This window comes from Pongo abelii, chromosome 19 (assembly GCF_028885655.2).
Source record: "Pongo abelii isolate AG06213 chromosome 19, NHGRI_mPonAbe1-v2.0_pri, whole genome shotgun sequence".
In the NCBI taxonomy this organism is placed as follows: Eukaryota; Metazoa; Chordata; class Mammalia; order Primates; family Hominidae; genus Pongo; species Pongo abelii.
In genome coordinates, this window is record NC_072004.2 from 79,002,348 (window position 1) to 79,014,824 (window position 12,477).

The 12,477-nt window shown below is 45.0% G+C and overlaps 1 protein-coding gene across 2 annotated transcripts in view; it reads left to right on the forward strand.

Moving 5' to 3' along the window:
- Positions 1-2,841: 2,841 nt before the first annotated feature.
- DCAF7 (DDB1 and CUL4 associated factor 7) overlaps positions 2,842-12,477 on the forward strand; it is a 45,114-nt gene continuing 35,478 nt past the window's right edge. Inside the window, exon 1 of one of the 2 annotated variants that reach the window (XR_008515673.2) lies at positions 2,842-3,242. Coding sequence is in view for 1 of the 2 variants with exons in the window: in XM_002827694.6 (XP_002827740.1) it covers positions 3,105-3,242 (138 nt within the window). In the remaining variant the exon portion in view is untranslated. The remainder of the gene's footprint in view (positions 3,243-12,477) is intronic. The other variant, XM_002827694.6, reaches the window with a different exon arrangement.

Here is a 12,477-nt window from a genome sequence, read left to right on the forward strand (position 1 = left end):
CCCTGTCTCAAAATGAAAATTTTAAAAATCATCCCCATGCCAAATCACCCTATCATATGTTTGCAACACAAATATGTATACAGGCCGGGTGCAGTGGCTCACTCATGCCTGTAATCCCAGCACTTTGGGAGGCTGAGGCTGGAAGATTGCTTGAGGCCAGGAATTCAAGACCAGCCTGGGCAGCATAGCTCAACCTGGTCTCTACAAAACAATGTTTTTTAATTAGCCAAGCATTGTGATGCACACTTGTAGTCCCAGGTACTACAGGGCTTGCTGGGAGGCTTGGGTGGCAGAGTCACTTGAACCCAAGAGGTCAAGACTGCAGTAAGCCATGTTCATGCAACTGTACTCCAGCCTGGGTAACAGAGCAAGACTCAGTCTCTTAAAAAAAAAAAAAAAAAAAAAAAGTGGCCGGGCGCAGTGGCTCACGCCTGTAATCCCAGCACTTTGGGAGGCTGAGGTGGGCAGATCACGAGGTCAGGAGATCAAGACCATCCTGGCTAACAGGGTGAAACCCCATCTCTACTAAAAATACAAAAAAAATAGCCAGGCATGGTGGCAGGCGCCTGTAGTCCCAGCTACTCGGGAGGCTGAGGCAGGAGAATGGCGTGAACCCGGGAGGCGGAGCTTGTAGTGAGCCGAGATCATGCCACTGCACTCCAGCGTGGGCGACAGAGCAAGACTCCGTTTCAAAAAAAAAAAGTAGGTCGGTCATGGAGTGGCTTATGCCTATAATCCCAGCATTTTGGGAGGCTGAGGTGGGAGGACCGCTTGAACCCAGCCTGGGCAACATAGCAAGATCTTGTCTCTACAAAAAATAAAAGGAGGCAGGAGGATTGCTTGAGCCCGGGAGGTCAAGGCTGCAATAAGCACTGTTTGCCTCACTGCACTACCACCTGGGTAACAGAGCAAGACCCTGCCTCAAAACAAATGTGTATAAATTAAATGACATTTTATAATTATTTTTTGTAAACTTAATAAGGCTTTAAGGGTTACATCTATTAGTAGTACAGTTGTTCAAAACAACATAAATATATATTCAATTTTCTAATAAAAACTAAAATTTTATTGGAAATATGTCATAAAAGAGAAAATTTCCTCCCCCCGTTAGTTCCTATATCTGTGGATAAATATCACTATTTTTTATTAGAATAAGACAAGGTACCACAAATTTTGTACTTCTTTTTCTTTCCTTTTTTAAATTTTTTTTTAACTTTCCTCTTTACAGGGGATTTCCTTTAGCTGGGCGTGGTGGCAGGCACCTGTAATCCCAGCTACTCAGGAGGCTGAAGCAGGAGAATCACTTGAACCCTGAAGGCAGAGGTTGCAGTGAGCCGAGATAGTGCCACTGCACTACAGCCTGGGCAACAGAGTGAGACTCTGTCTCAAAAATAAAATAAAATTTTAAAAAAAGAGGATTTCTTGGCCAGATGCGGTGGCTCATGCCTGTAATCCCAATACTTTGGGAGGCCGAGGCTGGCAGATCACTTGAGGTCAGGAGTTCGACACCAGAATGGCCAACATGGTGAAACCTGTCTCTACTAAAAATACAAAAATTAGCTGGCCATGGTGGTGCACCCCTGTAATCTCAGCTACTCGGGAGGCTGAGGCAGGAGAATCACTCGAACCTGGGAGGTGGAAAAATCATTTATCATTAAAAATTATATTTAGTGCCCAGAATGGTGGCTCAAGCCTGTAATCCCAGTACTTTAGGATGCTGATGTGGGAGGATCGCTTGAGCCCAGGAGTTCGAGATCAGCCTGGGCAACATGGAGAGATCTCATCTCTACAAATAATAATTTAAAAACAGCTAGGTGTGGTGGCAAATGTCTGTGGTTCTAGCTACTCCGGAGGCTAAAGTGGGGGAATCGTTTGAGCCTAGGCAGTCCAGGCTACAGTGCGCCCTTATCACACCAGTGCACTCCAGCCTGGGTGACAGGGCAAGACCCTGTCTTTAAAAAAAAAAAAAAAAAGTATTTAATGTTATCATCCAACAGTTCAATACAAACCTTCTTCAATTTTGATGAAAGCTGAGAATTGGAAACCATTTATATAAAGGTGTCACTTGGTCTCTGGCCCTTCTCCTTTTCAAACTCACAGGCACAGATATACCTTTGGGGCTGGATTAGCATTTGGGTTGGGATCCACGGCGGGGAGGGTACAGGATGGGAACTGACAAAAACAGAGCCAAGCTGGTCGGGTCGGTGCCTACCCCAGAATTCGGGGACATTTCTAGATCCTGCAGGAAAGCGCGGGAGGGCCTGACTCAAGCTGGCCTGGCCCTGAGCGCATCTGCGCGCCCGAAGCCTGTCCCTGAGGCACGGAGAGAGCAGCTTTCGGGTTAAAGGGGCCCTGGGAAGAGAAGGAGCGGGAAGGTGGTACCCGTTGGGCGCAGGCCAGGCTGCCAGGCCGCAGGGCTCTGTCCCGCGAAAGTCAATAGGTCTTCCACTAAGGCAGAATTGTACTTTTACTCGACAGCGTGGAGAGGCCGCTCAGAACAGCAGCAGCAGAGGGGAAGTCAGCGCAGGTCACAGACGGTTTTACTCTCAGAGACTTGGCCTAGAACTTGGAGGCCCGCTGCTCCGGCACGCTCACCTCCAGGCCACCCACGCCCCCACCACCCGCACTGCTCCGTTATCTGCCTGACTGACATCTTGGCCAACCAATGACCTTTGGGGCTGCCAAAGCGCCTGCCTCCAAGAGTTGGGCGGGGCGAGTAGTTGCAATGACAAACATTTAACCCAATAGCGAGGAAACTTCAGACGCTACGGCCGCAATAACCAATGAGAAGAAAGAATCCTTTCGAAAGGACGTGTCAGGCAACCAACGGCCGGTGCCGCTGCGGGGGTCCCGCGGCTTCCGTTCCGAGAGGGCGGGGCGGCGTCCCAAAACGGAAGGTGGTTGTCGTCTGTGCCCAAGCTGGTTTGAAACTAGGGGTCGGGCTCGGCCGTCGTCGTTGTTTGTCGCCGCATCCCCGCTTCCGGGTTAGGCCGTTCTTGCCCGCCCCCTCCTCTCCTCCCTTCGGACCCATAGATCTCAGGCCCGGCTCCCCGCCCGCCGCAGCCCACTGTTGACCCGGCCCGTACTGCGGCCCTGCGGCCACCATGTCCCTGCACGGCAAACGGAAGGAGATCTACAAGTATGAAGCGCCCTGGACGGTCTACGCGATGAACTGGAGTGTGCGGCCCGATAAGCGCTTTCGCTTGGCGCTGGGCAGCTTCGTGGAGGAGTACAACAACAAGGTGGGCCGGGCAGGGGCTCGGAACCCAGCTGGCGGGGAGCGGGCCCCGGGAGCGCCCTTTCCGGGCCGGAGCCCAGGCCCCAGAACCCTCTTGCGGACTCGCCTTAGGGCCACGGAGCGGTTCCTCTGTCTGGCCCTGTGCTGAAGGTTTCGTACTCGTTGTCTGTCTCCTTTAATCCAGGCAGCATTCTTGTGTAGTCGGCAGTGTAGGGAAACTGAAGCACGGTTTTGTGACTTGCCTGGGTCAGGCAGCTATTTCGGGGTGGAAACAGGTCTCAAAACCGGGTTTACTCCCCAAAGATACTCCTTTTATTCCTCCCGTGCCCTCCACTCCTGCCTCATTGCTTTCGTTGGTGGGCGGGGAAGGGAAGGGGGAGTGATAGCTGTGAAGGAAAATGCAGGCGCTTCTATTGGTGGTCGTGCACTCCTGGCGACACTAGATTTCTATTAAGACGATCTGTTGTACAAGCTTCCCCGCCCCCTACTCCCACCCCCCGGGTACTCATGGATCCTAGCCCTTCTGCCGGAATTACTGTTGCTCTTGCTTCCTGATATCCATTCTCTCTAAAGCAGTCTCTTTGGAAATCTTGGCCTGTGGCATGATCTCGCCGTTGTTTCCTGAACACAGAAGGATGACAGGGCCTTATCTCTTGGCTTGTTTCATGCTAGTACAGTTGTGTGACCTTTAGTAGTAAGGCTTGCTGGACATACATCAATTCGAGAATCCTTTATAGAAGCACGGTGTAGTAGGGGAGCTTTTAAACTGGCATTGTACCATAAACTCATTTTTGAAAGTTGAATAAGTCAGTTGGAAGAATTTTCTTTCCTTTCTTCCTTTTACTCAAAGTTGTGAATGATAGCGATCAGAGCAACTGAAAGCTGTGGCTAGTGATATTTAAAGCCACTACTCCTGCTGTATGCCATGAACATCAGATTTAAGAAGAGTAAAAACTGGCCGGGCGCGGTGGCTCACGCCTGTAATCCCAGGACTTTGGGAGGCCGAGGCGGGCGGATTACCTGAGCTCAGGAGTTCGCGACCAGCCTGGGTAACACGGTGAAACCCCGTCTCTACTAAAATACAAAAAAAAAAAAAAAAAAAAAAAAAGCCGGGCGTACCTTAATGCGCCTGTAGTCCCAGCTGCTCGGGAGTCTGAGGCTGGAGGATTGCTTGAACCTGGGAGGCGGAGGTTGCAGTCAGCCGGGATGGCGCCACTGCCCTCCAGCCTGGGCGACAGAGTGAGACTCCGTCTCAAAAAAAAAAGAAGAAGAATAAAACTGTTCAGTGACAAGGCTGATGCAGGGGGTAAAAAACCAGGTGGTCTAGGAGTGGGTCCTGTCTGGTTATTGACTAGCTGTGAGATGTTGCACAGGCCTGTTTTATTATCTGTGACCCACAGTTTGCTGTACGGAAGGGGTTCTGGTTTACATGTGAGGGTCTTGTAAAAAAGAAATTTGAACATTTCACAGTTTGTTTACAGTTTTTCAGGAGCACATTTGTTTCTCTAGAGTAGGTCTTTGGAGTCCACTTTGAGAAGCTGATGAAAGCGATGGATTCTCATTGTCCAGACATTACACATACCTGAACAATTTACAAACAAATCCAAGGAATATGCACTGATCTTTAAGTCCACCCATTGCCCGGGCGAGATAGAGCTTTATTTCCTCTGTTGCTTCTTTCTTCCTTATGGCCCATAGTGGACAGCAGAACTGGGAATGGGATTCACGATTCTGATGTGGACACCGTGTTAATAAAATTAAGATCACTAGAACTATTGTTTAAGGATACACGTGGAAAATAAAAAAGTATGTCTTTCAAAGGGCTTAAGTCTTTTCACACAAATTAATGTTTTTTTCTTGTAAGTTTTTCCAGGGTCGTTGGGTAAGCCGTAGTTACTCCTACTCCCCAGAGAGGAGAAACTGAGCCACAGTTAGGCTGCTTGGTAGAATCAGTAGAGTAGTCAACTGCTGTTGCAGGAACTCTACCCCAGTTTGTCCTTTCATTTAGCAACTATCTGGAGCTTCCTGTTTGTGCCAGGCACACAGGTAGCATGGCTTAGCAGTGAAATGCAAACTGATAACCCCACTATCAACAGCATAAGCAGTTAACTATATTTTAACTCACATGATGTAGGCAATGCGCTGTCTTAAAATCATTTTTGTGCCTCCACCTATCAGTAGATCAGGGTTCTTAAATTCTGTGTGCCATGGTCATCTGATACCAATAGATCCCTTCTCATAGTTATGTTTTCAAATGCATAAAACACATAGAATTACAAAAGAAACCACTTCTGTTGCACTACAGATATAAACAATATGTTTCTAAAAGTGGTGATGTAGTCATATTTACTTTTAATAAATTAACTTATTGATTTACACCATCCAGTGTAATTATTAATGTAATTTTGAAGTGGTGACAAGGGTAAACAGCATTTCAAGATGCCTAACAACTGCACTGTGGTGGGAAAAAAATATTTCTCTTGCTGGCAAAGTCACAGATACTCATGCCACTGTGAGCACCTGACCCCATTTGTAATTGAAGGAAACAAAAAAATTTAGCTAGAGGTTAATGGAAATATGGGTGTAATTTTCCAATTCAAGTTCACAGACCCCAAGAAACCCTGCGAGAGAGAATTATGTCTAGTGGTTGGTGAGCAGCAAATCCTGCCTTAAAGCAGTGATTCTCAGGCTAAGTTTGTGAGAAGCCCTGCCAAAGAGGTGGTCAACTTCATATTTTGGAGGAACTTTAGAATTATTGGTTGGAATTTTTAGACCATTGGTTCCTGCTTGCCATGGATAGTGATTACCAGCAGAGGATAAAGTAAAATGGACACAGTAAATTAACACTGTTGAAAAAGGCTAGAAGTGGTCATCTTTCTAGTGTGGAGACATTCACTAAGAAAACATGGTTATAATTTTTAAAAATTTGCATTAGCATAATCATGTTTTCCTAACATAAAATTGTTCCTAGTTGATCCATAGAATTAAGTCTATCAACAGTTTAAGAAATTGACTTCCAGGTGTTCCTTCATGTGAATAAATTTGGGAATTGTTTCGGAGTAAAGAAACAGATTCTATCAACTACACCTGGAATAAAAAGCCCCATTATAGGGCTGGGTGTGGTGGCTCACACCTGTAATCCTAGCACTTTGGGAGGCTGAGGTGGGAGAATCGCTTGAACCCGGGAATTTGATACCAACCTGGGCAACATGGAGAAACCCTGACTCTACAAAAACATTAAAAAATTAGCCGGGTATGGTGGTGTCTGCCTGTAGTACCAACTACTTGGGAAGCTGAGGTAGGAGGATGGTTTGAGCCCAGGAGGCAGAGGTTACAGTGAGCCAAGATCACACCACTGCGCTCCAGCCTGGGCGACAGAGCCAGACCCTGTCTCAAAAAACAGCCTCATTATTGGTTATTATGTTTCTACCTTCTTTTGTTGTGGTCTCTTGAGGGATAAAGCAAGATTGGTGTTGGAGCAACAGGTTCTCTAAATTTTAGTGTGTGAGAATCCCGAGGGAGCTGCACATTCCTGGGCTCCACCCCTGAAGTTAACAGACTTGGAGATAGGTGACAGACACACTAGTGGTTGAGTGGTCCAGATGGCACTCTCAGAACATGGCCCTGGAGCTATCTTGGCATCCGCTGGCCAGAGGCGGGAATCTGATCTTTTTGTGTCTGCACGCTCCTAAACATTGGTTCTGCCCTTCCATCCAAGTTCACCCATGAAAAAAGCTCTGTGATTAGCCTGGGTTATCTAAGTCCTGCCACTTCCCAGTTTTGTATTGCCTTGGGCAAGTTATCCTCTGTGTCTCAGTTTCCTCGTCTGTAAAATGAGGGCAATAAATAATAACATCTACCTTGTTCAAAGATTAAATGAGTTAATATATTTAATGGACTTAGGAACTCCACCTGGCGTGGAGTAAGCCATATAGAGATGTTAGCTGTTATTTAATCATCATCATTACTGTACCTGTAATTGCAGTATAACCAAAGAGAATTATATGTCTGTTTAGTAAATTTAACTTTTGTATTTTCCAGAAAGGATTCAGGAATAAGAGGTCAGAAAGGTAGCTGAAATGGTCATTATTTCATTCTCTGCCTTTTAAAGACTCTGGGGGAAAAATTCCCTGATCTCTTTCAACCCAACTCATTTTGTAGTCTAGCAGATTCTTATAGTCAGACTCCAAGTAGTGGAATTTTCTAGTTTAAATCCATTTTCTCTTGTTCTACCTGGCTTACCTACAGTAAGTCAGATATAAGAATTTGGCATTTCTCCTGTGTTTTGACAATATCTTTGGTCTTTAGGCCCAGGTGTTATTGCCCCTCTTTTACTGGGAAAAGCTGGGTAGCAGTTCCTGGGCTTCTGTTCCACTTAAGTGCATGTTTCAGGGTTGGTTTTGATAAATATGGCAGCGTGATTGGGGTTTAGTTTGCCCCAATATTTAACTGACTACTTGTGCTCTAAGATTTAGCATCCAGAGAGTATTTTTGAGGTTCTGAGGAGAGACTGTAGGTACATCTGATGCTTTTTGGAGAATCCTGGTAGTGAGTCTGGGTGGCATGACCGCCTTGTACTTGAAACACTGGGATGGGTGCTCACCTCGCCAGCCTGTGTTGATTCCTCTGAGGTTTTTAATACAATTACTTTATATGTTTGGTGCATAGTTATTTCAACTCTGGTATTTAATTTTTCATCTTGGTATTTGCGGTAGCCCTTCAGGATTATCATTCATTGCTCATTAATTCAGCCAGTGTGTATTGAACACATACTCATGTGTTTTAGGCACAATGATGATACTGGGGAACCGTCTGTGGCTTTGTTAGTAGGTGTGAGATTGGCAGGAGTAAACACAATGTGTTTTGGTACACATCAGTGCTTTTGATAGATATTTAGAATGTTGCAGTGTTCCACGAGTCCCTGTCAAGACTGTCAGCAGGGGAATTTAAGACGTAAAACTCTTCTGGTTTTAACTTCCTCGTTTTTCTAGACAGTGGGAGAACTCATTCCCTGTTGTGACCACTGGATAAAAGTGATAATGCTTTAAAAAAAATGCTACTTTATTGCTTTTTGTCCTAATCTTGTTCACATAGACTTATTGGAGATGCTGTCACTTGAACAAGGAGTGAATCTATGCTCTGTAGGTAGCCTGGCTTGCCTAAGGTCTTGCTGCCAAAGCTCTCTGGTCAGCCTCTGAGCCACGAGCCAAAGGTGTGCTGTGCCAGAATTCATCTTAAAGTTTAATAGGGCAGGACCTTGGGTACCTGCAGGCACTGGTCCTTGGTAATCAGCCAGGAAGAGGCTTGAAGAGAAAGCAAATAGAAAAGACCAAGAAAAGCTTGTATATTCTCAGAATATTGTGTTAGCCGATTTTTGTTTTATTAACAATTGTGGGAAAATGTTCCAGTGACTGGAGTGTTATGTTGATTTGGATAACTTGGGAGCTTATTTTAAAAATTACATATACATACACACATTCACCTTCATCTTCTGCACTAGCACTGTGTGTGTTAAAGTGGAATACAGCCAGGCTCAGTGGCTCATGCCTGTAATCCCTGCACTTTGGGAGGTGGATGCGGGCAGATCACCTGAGGTCAGGAGTTCAAGACCAGCCTGACCAACATGGAGAAACCCTGTCTCTACTAAAAATACAAAATTAGCCAGACATGGTGGCGCATGCCTGTAATCCTAGCTACTTGGGAGGCTGAGGGAGGAGAATCGCTTGAACCCGGCAGGTGGAGGTTGCGGTGAGCCGAGATCGCGCCATTGCACTCCAGCCTGGGCAACAAGAGTGAAACTCTGTCTCAAAAAAAATAAAATAAAATAAAGTGGAATACACAGTTTCTTCCCTCAAGGAGCTTATACTAACAAGGTAGACATGGGACTTTCAAATATATATATATATATGCATGGTATAAATAATGCGTAATTTATGTTGTTATTCATGAAAGTAGTAAAGGTGAAGATGCGGTCATGCCTTCGAGGAGTATTTTATATTTGCTTACTAGGAGACATCAGGCATAATAATATTCACAGTTCAAAAATGAGTAAAAATGATCCCGCTTCACAGCCTTTTCTCTTTAGGAGGATTTGTATAATATATTGGAGTAAAGGGTTGCGAAACAATGGTGCAGAAGGGCAGTGGAGGTAGGAGATAGAAGAGGTTTAGCAAGGGTCAGGGAAGACTATGGAGAAAAACGTAGAGAGAAAAAGACCTAAATATCAACAGTAGGATGATGAAAGTCAGATACAATTCTTCTTATCCACCCATAATGTATAAGGAGGGACAGCAGTATAATAAAGAGCAAACAGGTCTGGGAAGATACTGAGAAATACCTGTGGCTGCAGATTCCAAACTCAGAAGAATGCAATTCTCCAAAATAGGATTTTGATGGGCAGAGTCACTCCTTTGTTTGAGACAGTGAGAAGAGGGTACACAGGTTGGCATCAGGAGCTTCCCCAAACCCCATAAGAGATGTTAGGTAATAGGGGGGCTAAGCTCTAAAAGGAGACATAGAGATGTGTCATCTTCTCTAGAAGTGTTAGATGAGGCCTATCGGAGGAGACATTGAATTGTGAGCAGCTTGGTGGTACTTGATTTCACCGGCTGAGGGGATGCAAAGGCTTCCTGTGTTTCTACTAACTTGGAACATGGTCCTCCTTCAGGTCATCTAGGAAGAACTTCCCTCATTAGGCCAAGGTGGGAGGATCACTTGAGGCCAGGAGTTTGAGACCAGCCTGGACAACATAGCAAGACTCTGTCTCTACAAAAATACACAAAAATTGGCCGGGCGCAGTGGCTCATGCCTGTAATCCCAGCACTTTGGGAGGCTAAGGTTGGTGGATCACGAGGTCAGGAATTTGAGACCAGCCTGACCAACATGGTGAAACCCCGGCTGTACTAAAAATATAAAAATTAGCCAGATGTGGTAGCGTGTGCCTGTAATCCCATCTACTTGGGAGGCTGAGGCAGGAGAATCACTTGAACCTGGGAGGCGGAGGTGTGGTGAGCCAAGATTGCGCCACTGCACCAGCCTGGGCGACAGAGTGAAACTCCTTCTCAAAAGAAAAAACAAATTAGCTGGGAGTGGTAGCATGCACCTGTAGTCCCAGCTACTCAGGAGGCTGAGATGGAAGGATCACTTGAGCCCAGGAGGTCAAGGCTGCAGTGAGCCAAGATCTTGCCACTGCACTCCCTCTGGGGTGACAGAGTGAGACCCCCATCTCAAAACCAAAAAAAAAAAAAAAAACCAAATGGAATCAGCATAGTAGCTATAGAAAGATACTATTAGAAGGGATGGGGGGAAATGGAAAATAAGTGGCAGGTAAAGTACCCATACTAAAAAGATGTTTTTAGCTTGGTTGAAAAATAATGGCCAGTCCTACCACTGTGAGTTCAAAGAACTTAAGAAAATACAGAACTTCAAGCAGAGATATAGAGGATTGGGTAAAATAAGGCATGGCGAAGAGAAAATGTAACATCAGCTGACAGAGCACACAGGAAAGTAGTGGAAGAGAAAACTAAAATTATCACAGAATTAAAAGCCACATTGGAAACAGAATAAAGGCTGGGCACAGTGGTTCACTCCTGTAATCCCAGCTACTTGGGACACTGAGGCAGGAGACTTGCTTGAACCTGGGAAGAGGAGGTTGCAGTGAGCTGAGATCATGCCACTGTACTCCAGCCTGGGCGATGAAGTGAGACTGTCAAAAAAAAAAAAAAAAAAGAGAAAGAAAGAAACAAACAGAATAAAGATGAACACACAGTGCTGAAAACAGTAAAGGTTAGGGAGGACAGATTGAAAAATGAAATAGAAGAAAACAATGAGAACATAATAGATGCAGAAAGTAAAAGAGATCTGACGTAAGTATAATTGGTGTCCCTCAAGAAGAGGACCAAAGAAATGAAACAAACTCAAATATATGGTTAAAGAACTTAGAAGTAAAGATTTGAAGTGATAAGTTCAAATTGTATCTCAAGAAAAATTGGCACTGAACAGTTGGCACTGAAACATTTCCTAAGAAAATTTCTTTTTTAAAAAATTTATCTTATTTTTCGTGTGTTTTGTTTTATTTTGAGACAGTGTCTCACTCTGTTGCCCAGGCTGGGTGCAGAGGCATGATCCCAGCTCACTGCACTCTTGACCTCCTAGGCTTAATCGATTGTCCCACCTCTGCCTCCCGAGTAGCTGAGACTACAGGTGCACACCACCACGCCCAGCTAATTTTTGTATTTCTTGTAGAGGCAGGCTTTTGCCGTGTTGCCCACGCTGGTCTCAAACTGTGGGCTCAAGCAATCCACTGATCTCAGTCTCCCAAAGTGCTGGGGCTACAGGCCTGGCACAGAGCCTGGCATCCCTATGAACATTTCTATGTTTTAAAGATGAAGAAGGAATTATTTGGACACCCAGGCAAAATGATCAAGTCTTCTTCAAGAGGGGAAAAGAAATTAGGCTAGCTACATTTGATGACAGAAGGCCATGGAGCAACGTCTAGGAATGTACAAGTACTGTAGATTGTGCTGCTGTAAATACGTGGGGATATACTTAGGCATATGTAAGGTTTATGTGGAAATAATAATGCTGGGGAACACAAAACAATACTTGAAAAATGGGAAGGTATTCTCTTTTCTTGTATAGTAAAGCTTGGTATCCTAAAGATGTCAGTGTCCCTAAACTTAATGTGATCCCTGTTTAAAATACCACAGTTGTTTTTTTCTGGAGACAGGGTCTTACTCTGTCGCCCAGGCTAGAGTGCAGTGGTGTGAGTATAACCCACTGCAACCTCAAACTCCTGGGCTTAATCAATAGGTGTCTCACTATGTTGCTCAGACTGGTCTTGAGCTCCTGGCCTCAAACAGTCCTCCTGCCTGCCCAACCCAAAGTGCTAGGGTTACAGGCATAGGCCACCATACCTGGCCAAAAATACTCCAAATTTTTAATAATGGTTTTTTAGAACCAGGCAAACCGATTGTTTCTACAGACAAATTTTACAAACATGCACACATTGTCAAAAAACTTCTGAAAAGGTGGACTAATGATGGATATTAAAACATAATGCAAAGATATAATAAATAAGATTGTTTGATACTGTAAGAACTGATGCATAAACAAAGTCCAGAAATGAACTCAGAATACAAAAAGAAATGTAGTCTGTGCTAAAGGTGATAGGAAATGAAGAAAAAATATATTTAAGGCCGGGTGCAGTGGCTCATGCCTGTAATTCCAGCACTTTGGGA